At 40.9% G+C, this 18460-nt stretch overlaps 3 protein-coding genes and 1 pseudogene across 7 annotated transcripts; 1 reads left to right on the top strand and 3 right to left on the bottom strand.

Annotated features, from left to right (window-relative positions):
* Nucleotides 1-70: 70 nt before the first annotated feature.
* On the top strand, nt 71-7221 carry LOC149382751 (protein DETOXIFICATION 43-like). Of its 2 annotated transcripts, XM_089628588.1 has the most exons (11): nt 71-449; nt 4791-4862; nt 4930-5051; nt 5131-5426; nt 5510-5645; nt 5716-5812; nt 5887-5987; nt 6075-6427; nt 6541-6636; nt 6741-6862; nt 6939-7221. In XM_089628588.1, exons 2-11 carry the CDS (start codon nt 4801-4803, stop codon nt 6997-6999), a joined length of 1446 nt encoding a protein of 481 aa, XP_089484714.1. In that variant the 5' UTR covers nt 71-449; nt 4791-4800; the 3' UTR covers nt 7000-7221. The 2 variants fall into 2 exon arrangements, with proteins under 2 accessions (XP_089484714.1, XP_089484713.1); XM_089628587.1 differs by lacking the exon at nt 71-449 and having other exon boundaries at nt 4753-4862.
* A 1458-nt stretch (nt 7222-8679) lies between these two features.
* On the bottom strand, nt 8680-12230 carry LOC149382750 (zinc finger CCCH domain-containing protein 30 pseudogene; annotated as a pseudogene). 2 transcript variants are annotated; one of them, XR_016301721.1, is made up of 2 exons: nt 11923-12230; nt 8680-11108 (listed from the first exon to the last, which is right to left on the bottom strand). The product of XR_016301721.1 is annotated as a zinc finger CCCH domain-containing protein 30 pseudogene, transcript variant X1 (transcript). The 2 variants fall into 2 exon arrangements; XR_016301722.1 differs by lacking the exon at nt 11923-12230 and adding an exon at nt 11207-11263.
* Nucleotides 12231-14185: 1955 nt separating this feature from the next.
* LOC149382749 (uncharacterized) lies at nt 14186-15009 on the bottom strand. 2 transcript variants are annotated; one of them, XM_089628097.1, is made up of 2 exons: nt 14653-15009; nt 14186-14569 (listed from the first exon to the last, which is right to left on the bottom strand). In XM_089628097.1, exons 1-2 carry the CDS (start codon nt 14920-14922, stop codon nt 14444-14446), a joined length of 396 nt encoding a protein of 131 aa, XP_089484223.1. In that variant the 5' UTR covers nt 14923-15009; the 3' UTR covers nt 14186-14443. The 2 variants fall into 2 exon arrangements, with proteins under 2 accessions (XP_089484223.1, XP_089484224.1); XM_089628098.1 differs by having other exon boundaries at nt 14186-14557; nt 14653-14993.
* A 113-nt stretch (nt 15010-15122) lies between these two features.
* LOC149382748 (cellulose synthase A catalytic subunit 3 [UDP-forming]) lies at nt 15123-18454 on the bottom strand. Its single transcript, XM_089628096.1, has 6 exons — nt 18325-18454; nt 17623-18235; nt 17388-17525; nt 17170-17295; nt 16881-17093; nt 15123-16785 (listed from the first exon to the last, which is right to left on the bottom strand). Exons 1-6 carry the CDS (start codon nt 18438-18440, stop codon nt 15385-15387), a joined length of 2607 nt encoding a protein of 868 aa, XP_089484222.1. The 5' UTR covers nt 18441-18454; the 3' UTR covers nt 15123-15384.
* Between the last annotated feature and the right edge of the window lie 6 nt (nt 18455-18460).

The following is an 18460-nucleotide window of genomic DNA, read 5'->3' as shown; positions in this document are numbered from 1 at the left end:
CTATATATAAATACTTTTTTTTATGTATATTTCTTGTTCTTCGAGAGATACATTTACATACCTAGATATAGATATGGTTTGTGGAATATCCATTATTGGTTGAACTTGCTAGCCACGTATCCCTTGTATTTCAACTTGAAGATTGAGTGGTGATATAAATTATATAGTCATTTCATTTCTTATATATAATATGCTCACGCTTGACTCTCTCTTACCAAGAATTGTATTTAAGTCGCCAGCCAAGCGTTTATCGCGACTTGATCGTATTATATAGATATATCAATTTATTAATGGGTCGATGAATGAGAAGAGGAGAAGCAAATAACTATAAAAGCATATGTATTCTTGGCAAGATTTTATGTTCTATACCTTCTACTCTCAAAGGAAATTGGTTTCGTAAATAGACATATCGAAGCTCAAAATCATTTCTCATCACTCCAATATTAGAGGTACGTACCGAACTAATTCTTTAACACATATATAATTAGCCTCTTCGCATGCATGCAAGCGTGTGCTTCTCGTTTATATGCTTTCTTCTCTCTCTCTCTTGATCCACGCATTTCTTACATACATATATGTGTATGTAATATATATATATATATATATATATATATATATATATATATATACACACACACACAGGGAAGGAGAAGCTCACCAAATAAGCAAATCTATAAATTTTCAAGATAAAAAATGTAAAATCATTTAAAAATAGGCCAAAAGTGTAAAATTTGAAAGGATGGGAGTTTGAGCACCCCCCAACTTACCTTAATGTAGCTCCATCTCTGTGATATTAATACATGCATCGATGTACACTTATCACGCATTTTTCAACGTATACAATCACAAGTAGATGAATAGTCCATCTCTGTTATAATAATACATGCATCCATGTACACTTATCACGCATTTTTCAACGTATACAATCACAAGTAGATGAATAGTTTGCGTACGCCCGCGCATATATATATATATATATATATATATATGTATGTATATATATGTGTGTATATATATATATATATATATATATATATGCACACACAGTGGCGGAGCCACGTGGAAATTTTACTCTAATTTTTTTTTTCATTTTTTTATATTTAGTCCTAATTTATATGATTTTTTTATTTACCCCCCTTTAAAATTTGTTTCCAAATTTGCCCTGACTTCAATTTGGATTGTGCATAATTTTCCTATATATCATAGATTATACATACTATACATTTTACATGGTTTCTGGAAGAAGCCAAACACGTAAAATATACTATTCACGCGTGCCGTGTGATATTTCGCCTTTTATTAAAAAAAAAGAAAAGTAATTATAATAAGGAATTCCTTAACTAAGCTAATTATTATAAACTCAACTCAAGTATGTGATGGCTGACAAAGTCTCCACTAAAAAGTACTGCACAAAAGAGAGCAATAAGTACGGCGAAGAATACAGCGGGCTAGATTATATCCAAATCAAATTAATATTTATAATATTGTACGGAGTACTCGCTTTTGAGTGTCCTTCAAATCTTATTATCCACCACCACATTCATTATATAGAACACTGTTTATATGCACTTGATAGTAAATTCTTTTCCTTTATATTACACTCAAAATGCTTAGCAGTAGTAGCACCAATGTCTTCTGTCTATAATTAGTTCTTTCTTTTTTCCAAGTATTATTATCCAAGTCAGTGATGCCAGTCTAAACTGACTTGACTTAGAAAAAAGGTGCGTGATTATTAATACTAATGTCATTAATTGGCTTCAAAATCTCCGAATAAGTGGATGCCTAAATTATATATATACTTGGAAAAAAGAAAGAAAAGTTTCATTATTTTTCTCTTTTTTTATGTTATCTTTGTGAAGCACATTTTCGTTTCCACGGATGCTAACGAATGAATATAATTCCAAGGTTCTCACACCCGAACTAACCGGCCAGGAGAAATTGCATGTGACAATATTCTTCTTGAAGTAATCATAAGAATAATAATGTGTTTAAAATTTTTATAACGAAAATAATATTTTTTAAATTGTAAATAATTATTAATTTTTTTACGTTTTACAAATTTTGTTCACAAAAATTATTTATTGTTGTGAGCTCTATTTAACTTTATTTATGGTTTATAGTTTTATTTATTAGAAAAATAATTTCAAATAAAATATATGTGGTTAAACAGAACAGTACTATTGTTAAAAGGATCTAAAACAGCCACTTCATCTCATGCATGCACATATTTCTCTAGTTATCTAATTTTATTAGTTTTCATATTGTACGTATTTAAGTTAATGTGAACCGAACATCCTGCCGATTATATACAAACATATAAATTGTGTGTGCAAGCGAGCGAACTGGTGGAGGCGGGGCTCCGATTTAGGGGCATAAGCAGTTAGGCTTGTACATCGGATTGGGTTATTCGGGTTTGTACATTTCATGAATCCGACTCAAAATTTTCGGTTTGTCATTTTTATAACCCAACCCAAACCGTTTATAATACTGAAACCAAACCAATCCGAACCGATATTAATCGGGTTGGTTTGGTTTGATTCATTTGGAGTGGTTTACGTCGGGTTGTTCGGGTTAATTTGTCACAACAAAGGTACAAAATAGAATCGTTGAATCAAATTCATATAAAAAAACCATGCAAATACTAAGAATAAATAAATTATGTCTCATCTCAAATTTCATACTCCATAAAAATCTAGACCTCGTGAAAAATCTGTAAAGTAAAAAAAAAATGAGTTGTTGAAACTAATATAAGTAAGTCTTTATGATCATATTGAGTCTACTTATATTATCTATTTACCAACCGTCGTGAGCATAAATATACACCTACAAAATAATTAATTAATTTAAAAATGCATTTATATTTTTTTTTAAAACCATAAAGTATATGGTGTATTTTTTTTATTTTACCTTGATAACATTTTTCATTTTTTTAGAGAATATTTTTTTATTTTAACGGGATAGGGTTGGTTTGGTTCAACCCAATCTCATGACGATCAAAAACCAAACCAACCCGAAACACTTGCGGGTTGGGTTGGTTTCAACCCAAATTTTTTCGGGTTGTAATGGGACGGGTTAAAAAAGAGTGCGGTTTGGTTTGGGTGATCGGATTGTTTGGTTTGTCGGTTCTCATGAACACCCCTAAGCACCTAAGCAGTAGTGTTTAAATTTAATAAGAAAAATATACCAAAATCTTAATATAATTTATTTTGGACGGGGCATCTGACCCTGGCTCTGAGATATAGCTCCATCCATATATCTAAAAGTGTGTGTATATATATATATATATATATATATATACACGCATATAAGGTACAACCTCACGTTGATATATAAACATAATTTTAAAGATGTTGAAAGAATAGAAGGAAAAATAGAAGCGCCGTCCCGTCCTTCCTATATAGACACGGAGACAAAAACAAGGTTCTCATAATAATAGCTATATTTTATTTAACAAAGCAAGAGATTAGTTGTTGGAAGATGAAATATTGAATTTGCGTTATTTGTTTGTTTATAATTTAGTATAGTTGAAAGAGTCATCTGGGGATAGAAGAACTAAGGGAGGTTTGTTGCAATTATATAAGCTGCCTATTTTTTTTTTTTTTTGAGGACCAAATTTGTGTCCTTGCTCTAATTACAAACTGGTCATACGTCATCAAATGTTGATTATAATATATTATATAGATCGTGTCCATCGAATATTTGGTTAATTAAAAAAATATTTACGTTATATATTTTTCGTATTAAAGTCTTATATTTAAATATATAAAATATCCTGTCGATTTGTATCTAATATATAATTATGATTTATTTGAACTATGAATAGATAAATAAAAATTAAAAATAATAATTATTAATAAATACGAGAGATGTCAATTTTGTCATTTATGTATTCATATCAATTTAACAAACTATAAATCTGTTTATACTAACAGTAACATATTATTTTAAAAATAGTTTATCAAATATACTTGGACTTTCATAATGTTATGAAAGCACGACACTTAGAAACTAGCTAACATCTTCATTTATTCCCATTCATATAAAAGCATACTCATTTATTGTACTATATATAATGCTACTAATATAAAACTGTAACTGCATCTAGAATGATGTGCCAAATTCAATAAACGAAAAGTTAATTAAGACGTCATGTAATCGTTTCGTGTAGTCGTCCATAATTCAAAATTAACGATTAATTAGCAATATCATCTTAAATTATTAATGAAACTGCGTCGGCTTTGGCTTCGGCTTCACTATTGTTGCCTTTCTCTTATAAATGGCCCCCCAAAAAATTCAGAAAATAAAAGGAAGAGTTGTTGACCAAAATTCAAATTTAAAGCATATACATATAATATAAATGTTAAAAATGTAATGTAGTGTAGTTGTTTCCAAGTGTATGTTCCTGGAAGATATCGAGGGGAGGTGTTAATTGAATGACTCAACTGAGGATGGTTTATTATTGTATTGGGATCTATAAATAGCGTTTTATGGGATTGAAGAGTTGTGGCATGGTCTGTCACATCTCACATTTGGAAGGGTTTAAAGGTTTGGTGTGTTTTTGTTTCCAAAAGGATGAAAATCATGAATGGAAAGTAACGTTGGTACTTTGATGAGTGTGAGCAGATCTATAAAGTAGAATAAATCCTTTGAATCTTATCTCAAATAAGTTGGTAAAACGGGAATCCAACTTTGATCTTATCTCTGGTTATGTGGGTGTATGAGTATAAGTGTGATATAAGAGCGGATAACGGAATGAGTGTGAGCAGTTCATCATCATCATATTCTTACAGGTTGGTCAGAATGGCGGGCGAGACAAGCAGCAAGTGGAGATTGCCGGTGGGCGTTTTCTTTAGAGATGCAAGGTACGTACACGTGGATGAATGAGTTATATATAACAATTATAATCCAATTAATTAATGGGATGTGTAGGCATGTATTGAAATGGGATTCAATTGGGAAGGAGATTATGGGAATAGCATTGCCAGCAGCGCTGGGAGTGGCAGCTGACCCACTGGCCTCACTCATCGACACAGCCTTCATTGGCCACATCGGTACATACATACATACATGTACATGCATGCATATATGAATCATCATCATCCATGTCATCCATGTTCCAATATTCATCAGGGGCGGTTGAGCTGGCGGCGGCAGGGGTGTCGATAGCGCTGTTCAACCAGGCGTCGCGCATCACGATATTCCCGCTGGTGAGCATCACGACGTCGTTCGTGGCCCAGGAGGACACCATGGCCAACATGGCCCAATCCCAATCCCAAGACTGCGAAAAGGCAACACACCACACAGAGAAGCGCCACATCGCGTCTGCCTCCACGGCCCTCATCTTTGGCGTCATTCTGGGCCTCTTGCAAGCCATCTTCCTCATCTTCATGGCCACAACTCTCTTGGGTGTCATGGGAGTCAAACACGTACGTACTGTCTCACTCTCACTCTCTATCACTCTCATCATTCATTCATTAATGGTATGTGGGTACGTGGTATTTAATTACAGGATTCTGCCATGATGGGTCCCGCGCACAAGTACTTGGTCACGCGGGCCTTTGGGGCGCCGGCGGTGCTGCTCACGCTGGCCATGCAAGGCATCTTCCGAGGATTTAAGGACACAACCACGCCTCTTTACGTCATTCGTACGTACACCTATAATTAACTAGTATTATTGAATATATATTATTGATACATATTTTTATATCTTTGCAGTGTTTGGTTACTCCCTAAACGTGGCCCTCGACCCCATTCTCATCTTCGTCTGCGGCCTGGGAATCAGAGGAGCTGCCCTTGCTCACGTGCTTTCACAGTCAGCACCTTCTTAATAATACTTCATTCATTCCCCTAACTAACTAATCATCACTTATAATCTGCTTAATTAAGGTACTTGATGGCGCTGATCCTCTTCTTAATCCTAATGAGAAAAGTTAATCTTATGCCACCCAGTCTCAAAGACTTGCAATTCGCCCGCTTCCTCAAAAATGGTATATTTATTATATACATGCATTCCTTGTTATTAAAATTTGATTCGATTTTAATTTTTTTTTTTTTGGGGGGGAAAAAAACAAAAGGGTTTTACTTGTTGACAAGGGTGATAGCGGTGACATTTTGCGTGACACTGGCGGCGTCGTTGGCGGCTCGGCTGGGGGCGACGCCCATGGCGGCCTTCCAAACTTGCTTACAGGTTTGGCTGACTTCGTCTCTTCTGGCGGACGGCTTGGCCATAGCCATTCAGGCCATTCTCGCCTGCGCTTTCACTGAGAAAGACTATCACAAAGCCACCGCCGCCGCCACTCGAGTCCTACAGATGAGCTTTCTTCTTGGAATTGCTTTGTCACTCCTTGTTGGAGTTGGACTCTACTTTGGAGCTCCCGTCTTCTCTACCGATCCTAATGTTTTGCACCTTATCAGAATCGGACTCCCGGTAATTAACTACATATATCCATGTCATCATTCACTTCTACTTATAACTAGTAATAATGTCGACACACATCTCATTCCTGTAAATAAATATATGTTTATTGCCAAAAACGACAGTTCGTCGCAGCCACGCAGCCCATCAACTCTCTATCATTTGTGTTTGACGGAGTCAACTTTGGAGCTTCCGATTTTGTTTACTCCGCCTACTCACTGGTACGTAGTCCGTACTAACCAAACACTCGTCAAATTAATAAATATACTATTTGAATAAATAACATATCTATATACTTGTGGACATATATATATATATATATTAGGTTCTTGTGGCCATAGCAAGCGTGGCAGCCTTGATATTTCTTTCAAAGACTCATGGTTTTGTTGGCTTATGGATTGCTCTTACAATCTACATGACTCTTAGAGCCTTTGCTGGCGTATGGAGGTACTATAATTCACTTCTAATCTCTTTTTTTCTTCAATGTATATAGTTTTTCATTTTATATTTTTTTTATGTGCAGAATGGGAACTGGAACTGGACCTTGGAGTTTTCTTAGGGGGACAAGATCTATACAAATGTAATATGAATTTGATATATAGAAGAGGAAAAAAATAGTAGTTTATATTAATGTGTGTCGTCAATGTTGGAATAATGTTTTTTTTTTTTTTTTTTGACGGGACTGTTCGAATAATGTTATTATACAGCATATACATAGTGTTGTAGCTAATTGTACGCTTCTTGTTTGGTTTTGTTGCATGTGTTTTTGTTCCAATATTTATATATAATAAGACACATTTTGGGTTTTTGGTTGGGAAATTCTGGTCTTTAAAGATAGTTGGCCTATGTTCTTTGGGAGGAATAAAACAACAAAAAGGCAATTATCACATCGATAATAAATATACTACTCGCTTGCTCTTTCTTTTTTCCTTTCTTTTTTGGCTGGGAATACTACTTGCGTTCTTGCTTGCTTCACGTGTGCCTAGAAGCGGCAAATCTCTAGTATTTGTATTTCAAGCCAAGGATTAAAATCTCGCGACCGTACCGCACTTCTAATTTTGAGGATATCTCTTCTCATATCGTGGTATTCCGTGGTATTTGATGAACGTTCGGGGTATCTCGTACCGTGTGGTAAACCGTATTCTGCAGGATATACTGCACAAAAAAAGATGTTCCGGGGGTATTTAAACAACTTTTTAATTAGGATTTTGTTTAAATTTAGGATACACAAAAAATTAAATTTTAAAATTAAATTTTCAACATTTAACACTTCTAAGTGGAGGACTCGAACCCCCTAAAATAGAATTCTAAATATTACAAATTACATCTAAATCAACAAAATAAATATTTAAATTCAGATTTAAAAAAAAAAAACTCATTTCAAAACAACAACATCAACATTAACATCTAATTATTCAAATAACTACCTAAATTCGGATTATAAAAAGTCCATATTATTGTAGACTTTTTTATTTTTATTCTATGTTATGTAAGAATTTTTTAAATATTTATACACTACATTCTTTTTGGTAAGTAGGCTAGGGTATTTGACGATATTCCTCGACGATAACGATATTTTCAACGGTATATATTTTTTTAATTCCACGGTATTCTTCTGGTTTAGCTTCGGAATCAGTAAAATCTGAGTCTCGTAATGATATCGGTATTTCATAATAATATATGCATGTATATATCATATATATATAAGGGAGGGAGGTATGCAAGTATGCGTTGCATGCACCAAAAAGAAGGGAAAAAGGGGAGAAGAATTGCAAGTCATTAAATATGCAATGCATTTAGAAGGAAGGAGGCCATTATATAATACAGCTCAAAAATGACCTGGCAGTATACATATATATATGTGTGTATAATAGCGCAGAGTTTAATATATGTTATGGTTTCACATTTGACATCATGCTCTCCGACAAAAAAACATTAAGAACAACTTAAGGAGGAAGCAAAGGTAAACAACACACACCGACCTCTTGAGAGCGATACCCAAAACAAAACAATACATTAAAATATTGATTATTATTTATAATAAAGTCCCACCCACCCACCCATTTATGGGATCACCAACCTATCACTTTCAGGCCCACATTTAACACTTCTATTCCTTTCATTACATTCATGCACTCTCACTCTACTCTATTATTAACTGCTTTCTCTTTTCTTCATTAATATCTCCAACACACTGTCTTCTCAACAAAGATTGCAAGAATCCAAAAACACAACCAATTCCATAAACCAAATATGCCCAGTAATTAAATAAATAAAGGTATTGATATTCAAATAAAATAAATAACTTTAGTTCAGTTCTACACAAAGCTTCTCCGTTGTCCCCTCATCACTCAACTGAACTCGAAAATGATTCAACTCTTCAGTTTTGGAGCTTTTGCCCCCACTTTCTTTTTTTTCCTTTTCCTCTAGTCAAAATTACAAATATTAGAACATTGAAAATATTTTTTAAAAAAAATTAAGAAAAAAAATACAAAAGCTCCTGAAACTTGTTGCAGAGCTTTGACATAAAAAGACTGCTAGATTTGGAAGAGGGAGAATATGCCAAACTTGAGCGGCTTTCCTTGATACAAAAGTTCAGACACAGATTGTCTTCTTCTTCCTCATTTTCTTTCCACATCTCTGCTATAAAGAATAATATGGTGCGAATTGAATAATGTTTGGGAGAGCAATCCTAGACCCGCTCTTTCTTCTTCACAACTTATCCTAGCGTTACCACGTCTTCACCAAAAAAGAGAATCCCATCCCCAGAGCACAGAAATCAAAATGCAATTAAAACATATACATGTACCTTCTTCTTCTTCTTCTTCTTCTTCTTATCTTCACTTCAATTACCTATATCCATGAGTGAAATTGAGTATGACTTTGCCTAGACTAAGCAAGTTGCATTTGCTCAACCCACGCTCCCAAAACAGAGTGATCGGGTTGAGTCTCTCTCTCTCCTCCAGCGGCTGGAACAGAGCGAGCCACCTTCATCTCGGGTGGAGATTCCTTGACCAGAGACTGGACCCACGACAAGTCGGGCTCCTCCGCGTTGTTCCCCAGCTCAAACGACGACGACCTCCTCATCATCACCCCCCTCGGCTCCTCTCCTCCGTTCACACACCAATCCGAGGAACCCCATTTCGGGTTCGACCACGGACTCACAGGAGAGCCAACGATGTGGTGCTGGTTGTTGGTGTTGGATCCGCCGAGGTCTCTCGAGCTGAGGGTGCGCAGGTGCTTGTCGCGCGCCGCCAGACGGGCGGCCATCGGGGAGATGGGCTCGAGGCTCCTGGGAGACATCCTCCCCGGGGACAGGGGCAGGCCGGCTGCGAAGAGGAGGGGATGATGGTCGGCCGTGTTGATGGGCTTCAGCATGCTCTGCTGCTGCTGGAACTGGTTCATCAGAGCCGACTTGTGAGTGGGAGAGAACGTCGACACCGCCGCCGCCAGATGGGAGTCTGCCGCCGCCGCCGCCGCAAACAGGTCTTCGCGGCGCCGCGAGTAGCACCCCAGCTCGTTCATCAGCTGCTGCTGGGCGTCGAACTCCAGCAGCATGTTGAGGTCGTCGGGGCCCATGTCGCGAGCGCACAGCGACGACCTCAGCCGGCTCGCCACCGGGGACATGGGCTGCCCGAACGGCGAGGGCGGCGGGGAATGCACCGCCGCGTTGTTGTTGTTATTGTTGCCGTTGCTGTAGAGAGGCCTGAGCTCGTCGGTGCGGTGGGCGAAGAAGCAGACGCGGCGGCTGCAGGCGGTGCCGTCCTTGCAGAGGCGGGTGCGGTACTGGGCGGGGTGCAGCCAGCACTCGAACACGCCGTGGGCGTAGTCGCAGAGGTCCCCGCGCCGGCACGCCCCTTTGCGGAACTCCGGGCACGGCACGCAGCTGTAGTGGAACTTGCGCGGGTCCCGCCGGCGCGCGTTCTCCCCCGGGTGCACGAAGGGGCACTCCGTCCAGTCGTGGGAGTAGGCCCGCGAGCACGGCCGCACCTTGAACGAGAACATGCGGAACTCGTCCGTCGCGTACATGCTGTTCTTTATGTCCGGAATCGAAGGGTCCATCGGGTACTCCTTCCTCCCAGACACCGCCTCGTTCGAACCCACCCTCACGTTCCCGCCCGACACCCACAGAAGCTCCTCCAGAGCCGCCCTCGCGCTCTGCACCTTCGGGTGCGCAACAATTACGTCAACGGGCCGCTGACCATTGCCATCCACGCAGTTCGGGTCCGCACCCGCCGCCAAAAGCAGCTTCACCACGTCGACGGTGTTGAGCGAGCCCCCAGAGGCGGCGCAGTGAAGAGCGCTGGTCTTGTCCACGCCACACGAGAGGTTCACGTCAACCTCGGGGCACGACAGTATCACCTTGAGCACGTCAACATTGCCGTAAGTCGCGGCTACCATTAACGGAGTCCGGTAGTCCGAAACAACATGCTTCGAACCTTTCCCTCGGCTGTACCACACTCCCGCCTCGTTGATCGAAGAAGAATCGCGCTCCATCGACAGCTTCAGCCCGTCCATATCGTTGTTAGAAGCGAATTCTAACAGACTATCGAAACAATCTTCAGCTTCCACGCTTAGATTATTCATCTCTCTACTGCTACCTACGGCTTCACCGCTTGCTTGACTTGATGCACTTTTGGATGGCTCCGGACAACCACACATTCTTCGCCGACCCCAAATAATATTTTCAAACCTTAACAAACCAACAAACAAACAAGAGCAACGGATAGTATCAGTTTTTAAACTAAGCTTCATAAATCACATCATACAAAAATTTCGGAGGCTACATACACAAGAGTCTTTAGGGTTTTCTTTAGTCGAGAATTCAAGGAACAAGCAGAGGCCTAGAGGTACAAGAGAAATAAAGCCGAATATTTATACAGATCTTGGATTACCATAAACCAATTCCAGGGAGCTAAGAACAACACAAAAGGCACAAGACTACAGAGAAAAGACACTAGAGAGAATCTAACCTATCACTCCACATCAAAAATCGGCACAGGCTAATCTAGAATAATCAGAAACGAATATATCACTTCCAAGTTGCATAAAGTAACCAAATTGGATTATTCTTATTCCTATGAAGAAAAACAAAGGTATGATCTTCCGAGATATCAGACATCTGATACTGAATCAACATAGAATGAAATGCATTCCGAATATATTCACATGACAAAGAAGAAGGAAAAAAATCAGTCAGGTAAAACCAATATCCAAACTTTGGCATATAAATTTGAGAGACGGAAAAATCTCCATATAGAAGCTTGAAGTTATTTTCATTCTAAGAAAAATGAAGACACAGAAATTCTTCCAAGCTACATCAAATCATAATCAGCTTATCATAGTTGTTCAAGTCAAACCTAGCGACACCAAAAACAATCATTAAGATTAGAGTTACTCAGGCAGACTCAAGTTTTTCGGGAAAAAAGAAATTGAAATATAAAAAGATACATGCGATAAGTAGGTTTTTTATTCTCTTTTTTCAATATACGAATAAGTGGACTTACAGATTGTGAGAATTAGATAGAATGAAGAGCGAAATATCAGTGTTGGAGTGGGCGAATCATCGATCTGAAGAGAATTACTTAAAGAGCGACGATGCGTCAGTGTTTTCGAAAACTGTAGAACAGAGATTTATAGACGAAGAAGAAGATCTTAAAGAATCGAAAACAAAAACTTCGACTGATTCCATCGATGAGACCGATAAAACATCACAACAACGCAAAGAGAGAGAGAGAGAGAGAGAGAGAGAGAGAGAGAGAGAGAGAATAACGTCTGAGAGAAATGAAACGAAATGAGATTGAAATGAAACTTAATTTGGGTCTAATTTGGAAGAGAGTTTATGAAGCAGAGAGAGAGAGAGAGAGAGAGGAAAAAAATAGAGAGCGCGCGTTGAAACTCGCACCAAATGAAAATGGAATGACAGACAAATGAAGTTAAATTCAAGTCAATTTCTTTATTAATTTATGATAGAAAAATAGAGAAGAGAAAAGGAGTCCGAGTGTCAGTGAGTGGTGAAATGTTGGGAATTCAAGTAAATTGGAACCAGGCTTTGAGTTCCACCAATAAAAAATTGTCTAGTGCTAGTCAATTTTAAAGTCAAAATCACATCTAAAATAAAATCTCGTCTTTTGTTTTGTTTTTCGTTATTTTTTTATATGAAAAATTTTATACTTTAATACATTTCTAAATCAATCTCAATCTAAGGCTAACCTCTTGGCATGGCACAAGAGAAAAAGCGGATGGAAACAAAAAAAAAACAAAAACAAAAACAAAAACAAAAAAGGTATGGCCTAAAGTTGAAATTTTACTAGTAGCCTTTAAGATTTGACGATCTTTTTTCTCTAAACAAAAAATCTAATGATTTATAAGTTTTTTTTAATCAAATTTATGAGTTATTATATATATGCACACACGACTTCTCGAATGTTATAGGGTTATTATAAAATTTTATAATATTGATGTTGTATTTTAATAAATTCGTATGTTGTAATTTATAACATGGACTATGATCAACTATAGAGGATTATTTAAGTTAGACTTAAAATAATTCTTTTATATTTTTCAATCGAAGATAAGCATATATATCTTCTCGCCCATAAATAAATGATGATTTCAAACTATAAAAATTTTAGCAGCATACGATTCAGATTCTAAAGATTAGTTGGAGGAATCAGACTTTAAAAGGTGCGTTAAACGAAAGCTCGCATTTTATCATTATTCATTATTTTAAATTTTTTGATAAATTTAGCATCTAGGCGAAAAAAAACTCTTGACAAGAGAATTTATATTATTTATATTGTACGGTAGTTCATCATTTTCATGAAAATTTCCTCTATGGCGCCAAAAATGGCACATGGTCATGACAGGGCACCTTACGAGGAACAAAAGGAAGGAGGGACAATTCTAATTTAATAAAGTTGCAAAAAGAATTATATAAAAAAAAAAAAAAAAAAAAAATATAGGTATAGATATATATACTATAACATTTGTCAACTCAGTATAATACTCGACATAATTTATTGGGTACGTGACAAATTAAATAGCGAGGAAAGACAAATGGTTAAAAGATTGCACGTTCCGAATTTTGATGAACAAAAAGTGCCCCATTTGATGGGAGCTCTCAGTCTCTTCTCATTTCTGCAACCGATGATTTTGGCGACATATAAGTTCATGTATATTGTCAATGTTTTTTTATTTTTATTTTTTACTATATTTGTCGATGTTCTTTCTTTTAGACGTATAACTAATTACACCTTGTAACATATGGCGATATTCACAGCAAACGGAAATGGTGTGTAGTAAAATGCAGTGTTTTTTTTTTCTGTTGAGCTTTGTTATTTGCAGTTTAGCTACAGCTATAAAAGTCAGGCCATGGATCTAATCTAACAAACCATTAGAGACAGTGACTTTGATTTTGTCAAGCCGACTTATATTGGATTTGCACTATAATGACATTGGAGAAGCAGAGCCGTGTGGTTGGGTTGGGCCCACTTGGGTTTTGTCGACATCCACGTCACCGGACACGTGCCCATTGTATGTGTCGTCTCTCAATCTACTAGTTACTTCTTTGTCGTTGGTTTCATTCAGTTTTGAAAGCGACATCAGAAGAATCTGTTCCCTACACAATTAATGTCCATATCTCTTTGTAAGACTTTGGCCCATTTAGTTTATAGCCCTTAATCAGACTCGGAAAGCCTGACAACCAGCGTACTCATAATCATATACATGACCTAAACAAGAGAAAATTCCACACATACTCTAATTCGATGAGTAGCTAAAATTTTCAATATATTACATACGTATTCGTACTTCATTTTGGAGAGAATTTTTTTACCGCTACATAAAATAATGATACGTAAACAAATTAAGAAAAAGTTGAATTAAACAGTGGATGAGAAGCGAGGGTGGAGATTAATTAGTTGATTTAGCGAAGCCGGTAATCAAAAAGGGGAAAATAAATACATGGCATTATTAGGGATGAAGACATGTATGTAGATGGTGGTAATTACAAAGCAAAAGGGCGTATTAGACTTGAAAAGGCTTGTTTTTGGTTCCTTGAACACAGTTCTTAAAAAGTTGCTTGAGTCCTCCCTTCTTCTTAGACTTGTTCTTCTCCTCCGCCGCCACCTCTTGTTCCATCTGCACACACAGCTGATTAATTAACAGTAACACACAGCTCATCAGGCGACGTTGAAATTAATCTCTTTGTATTTGTGTTTTTGTAACTACGTTACCTTAACGACGCGGTCCTCGAGGGTGATGAGCCTGTGGATGAGTGAGCCCTTGAGCTCCGCCTCCACCATCACCGTGTTGATCGGACGGCACTGCTTCTCCATGCTCCTCGGCGACAAGTCCTCCACGGACGACACGTGTCCGTCGCTAGTGGACGGCGTCGACGCACACGACGACGATCTCTGGCCTCCTCTTACCTCTTCCAGCTCTCTCAATATGTTGTCCAACCGATCAAGTTTGGAGAGAACGGGCTCGTCGCCCATGTTTTTCATGATGATAATAATATTTCAAACGGCGGTGGTGACCAATGCCGAGGCAGGAGGTTTCCTTAAATACCAATCCAAAATATGGTTGTGGCTCGACACGTTTCAATTGCAACACCCAGCTTCTTACACAATGCGCGACACGTAGTCAACTAGTGCATCTGCATGCACACACATATACAGGTTTCTTCTCACAACATATATATATATATATCAACACTTATCTATTACGTTATATTATACACACTGACTATATAGTTAGCCGCTTATGGATAAGAATTGCGTGCGACTCAAGTCAAATAACAGATTGAATGAAATGAATTAACCATTTTTTCATATATAGATAGATATATATAAGCTTTGGGTTGGGACGTTGAGTCCAGTGTTTGACAAAAACTTAAGAAAAGAAGAAAAGATTCACATGAGGACAAAACAGATGTTGGTAAATAATAAGAATAATGGGAAGAATAATCAGCAGTTGATTCCGCACATGAGGATGTCTGGGCCCTGGACGCGGGAGGTGAAGGGGTCGACGCGGACCCAGAGCAGGGAGAAGATGGAGGCGAGCAGGATGGACCAGACGACGACGATGGTGGGGGTGCGGTTCTGGCGGCCCATGAGGCCCTTGAGGAAAGGGTAGAGGTGGACGATGACCCAGAAGGCGAAGAAGAGCTTGCCGAAGAGGGGGCCCCACGACTGGTAGCCGCTGTTGATGGCGTAGGAGATGCCGGCCACCACCCCCACCAGGTTGATGATGAGCAGCGTGGTGGGGGGGATCAGCAGCGTCGTCCACTTGAACAGGTACAGCTCCTGGAAGTCCCCGTCCTCGTCGTTGGCCTTGGACGTCACCGTGAAGTTGGTGTCGATCCCCGCCAGCACCTTGAGCAGCCCCTGGAAGACCGCAAACAGGTGCGCCGACACCCCCCCGATCACCCAGAACTGCTCGTTCCTCCACCACTCGTCGATCCCCACCCCGCTCCACCGCATCTCCAGGATCCCCGTCGCAAAGATGGACAGGAAGAGGGTGATGAACCAGATGCTGGCCAGGTTGCTGATCTGCGGGATGATGAACTTGTTGGTCAGCAGGCACACCGCCGGGAGGGTGCAGTACGCCAGCAGCGGGATCGAGGTGATGGGGTAGATGGTCGTGTTCACGTACGCGAACCGCTCCAGCCACTTGAGCCGCCCGCTGTACCCGTACCAGATGGGGCAGTGCCGGCTCAGCAGGATCTCCACCGACCCCAGGGCCCACCGCAGCACCTGGTTCAGCCGGTCCGACAGGTTGATGGGGGCCGACCCCTTGAAGGCCGCCAGCTTCGGCATGCAGTAGATGGAGCGCCACCCGCGCGCGTGCATCTTGAACCCCGTCAGGATGTCCTCCGTCACCGACCCGTAGATCCACCCGATCTCCTGCCCCCAGTCCGTCTTGTCCTCGTACCCGCAGCTGATCACGTGGATGGCCTCCTTGAGCAGCGTCTCCGGGGTGGCCGACTGCGGCACCCCCCCGTTCTCCATCAGCGTGGACGCCACAAACACCGCCGACTGCCCGAACCGCTTCTCCAGGCTCATCTGCGACATCAGCACCGACTTGTCGTCGTCCAGCCCCGCCCCTTCCACCCCCTCCTCGATGTCCTCCAGGCTGAAGATGGGCACCGTCGCGTCCACGTGCTGCTTCTTCTTCGACTTCTTCCCCCCCTCCGATCCCCCCTTCTTCTTCTTCCGCGCCCCCCCGCACAGCCCCGCCATCATCCCCCCTTTCTTGTGCTTCGCCTTCACCGGCGGCTCGTACCCGTACAGCGCCGTCCTGTTGAACACGCACCCCGTCCCCACGTACACCGGCCCTTGAATCCCGTCCAACCCTCTCAAGTTGATCTGTCAAGCCATACACACCCACCTCCCTCAATCAATCAACACCACACTACATGACACAACAACACACTCAACACATAACAACAACAACTACTCACATCGAAGAACACCGTGTTCCGATTCGCATATCTGTCGTTCCTGTCAATCCCGTCAAACCTCTGCGGGAACTGCACGTAGCACACGTTCTTCCCCAGGTTTGGGTCCATCAAGAAGCACATCGACTCCCGCAACGCCTTGCTGTTGTTGATGTAGTGATCACAATCCAGATTCAATAAGAAAGGCCCGTTCGTCAGAACAGCCGACACTCTCACCTGATACATTTCTGTTTTGTCAGAAACCAAACATAACACAAAAACTATAACGCTGTTGTGGCTTCTTGGTGCTTACAAGTGCATTCATGGCACCGGCCTTCTTGTGGTGTTGGAAACCCGGACGCTTCTCACGAGAAACGTAAACCATGCGAGGAAGCTCGTTGCCTTCCACATCAAGCCCTCCACTCTGTCCCAAGAAAACCTGCAAAACCCAATACAGCACGGTGAGAGACTAAACACACAGACGGGAATATTCGGCCCAACCAACTGAACTGAATCCTCCGACGCATATACCTGAATCATCCCAGGATGGTCTCTCGTGTTGTTTCCTGGCCATGGGGTACCATCTTGCATGATCCATCCTTCTTCCGGAATTTTCTGCGCCTTTGAAACAAGTCCATTCACACGGATTTTGAACTCTTCGTATTCCCTCTGAACACATCAAGAGAAAGAAACCCAAAAAAAAAAAAAAGCAAGTGTCAAAATAAGCACACTATAGAAAGCAAAAGCACTCCGTTTGATCACTCACCTTCATTGCTCGACGGTCTTTGACAAATGAAGGTTGGACCTTGTCCTTCAAGTAGTCGATCTTCTGCGTAAAGTACCACTCGGGAGCGCGGGGCTCGATGGCATACTTCTTGCAGAAAGGGACCCACTTCCTGGCAAACTCGGAGGTCTCGGAGAGAGCCTCGAAGGTGAGCATGGCCGCACCATCGTCAGAGACGTAGCAGGAGACCTTGTCGACAGGGTAGTCGACGGCCAGGATGGAGAGCACTGTGTTGGCCGTCACAAGCGGAGGCTCTTTGAGCGGGTCCACCGTACTGACAAATATATCGACGGCGGCCAGCTGGGACGGCTCTCCCTCGCGGTCGTACCGCAGAGACAGCCTGTCGAGATATGTTTCTCGGTTGACGGGGAGCCACTTGGGGAACTGGTCGAGAATCCAGGAGATGGCAAACCAGATCTCGCAGATGACAGAGATGAGCCAGAGGGCAAAGGCGTTGGGCACGGGGTTCGTGATCCGGTAATGCAAGAAGATGCAGAGGATGATGAGCCGCAGCACAATGACCATCCGATACGGATTAATCCTCGAAGAAGGAATGGAGACCTTTCTCGACAGAGGCTGCCTGGCTTCGTCGTTCCTGGGCAACACACACATACATACATAGAGCCATAAGATAAGAGAGAGAAATGGAGTTTTGTTTGGAATAATCCATAATGAGAGACTTACAGCAAGGAGTCGTCGACAAGGACGTCGGTGGAGGCGTCGATGTCGGCGCCGCCCCTTTCGGAAGTGGGGTGGCCGGTGCTCATGGGAGCGGTGTTGGCGTTCTTGTCCTGCTTCATCTTCCACCCGTCCACTCTCT

The sequence above is a fragment of the Urtica dioica genome, chromosome 10, assembly GCF_054948205.1.
Source record: "Urtica dioica subsp. dioica isolate 48M chromosome 10, U.dioica_male_clone48M_v1_H2, whole genome shotgun sequence".
Classification (NCBI taxonomy): Eukaryota; Viridiplantae; Streptophyta; class Magnoliopsida; order Rosales; family Urticaceae; genus Urtica; species Urtica dioica.
Note: the sequence above shows the minus strand (reverse complement) of the source record. Positions and strands in the feature narration are given on the sequence as shown.

Bases quoted from the DNA above. Each gene is read 5' to 3' on its own strand.
- LOC149382748 (XM_089628096.1), bottom strand. From the start codon at position 18,440: ATGAAGCAGGACAAGAACGCCAACACCGCTCCCATGAGCACCGGCCAC. The intron at 17,526-17,622 runs GTGAGTGATCAA...TGATGTGTTCAG, and splicing joins AAGACCGTCGAGCAATGAAG to AGGGAATACGAAGAGTTCAA. The intron at 17,094-17,169 runs GTAAGCACCAAG...GAAATGTATCAG, and splicing joins CCGGTGCCATGAATGCACTT to GTGAGAGTGTCGGCTGTTCT.
- LOC149382749 (XM_089628097.1), bottom strand. From the start codon at position 14,922: ATGAAAAACATGGGCGACGAGCCCGTTCTCTCCAAACTTGATCGGTTG. The intron at 14,570-14,652 runs GTAACGTAGTTA...TTAATTAATCAG, and splicing joins TCGAGGACCGCGTCGTTAAG to CTGTGTGTGCAGATGGAACA.
- LOC149382751 (XM_089628587.1), top strand. From the start codon at position 4,753: ATGAGTGTGAGCAGTTCATCATCATCATATTCTTACAGGTTGGTCAGA. The intron at 5,988-6,074 runs GTATATTTATTA...AAAAAACAAAAG, and splicing joins CGCCCGCTTCCTCAAAAATG to GGTTTTACTTGTTGACAAGG. The intron at 6,637-6,740 runs GTACGTAGTCCG...TATATATATTAG, and splicing joins TTTACTCCGCCTACTCACTG to GTTCTTGTGGCCATAGCAAG.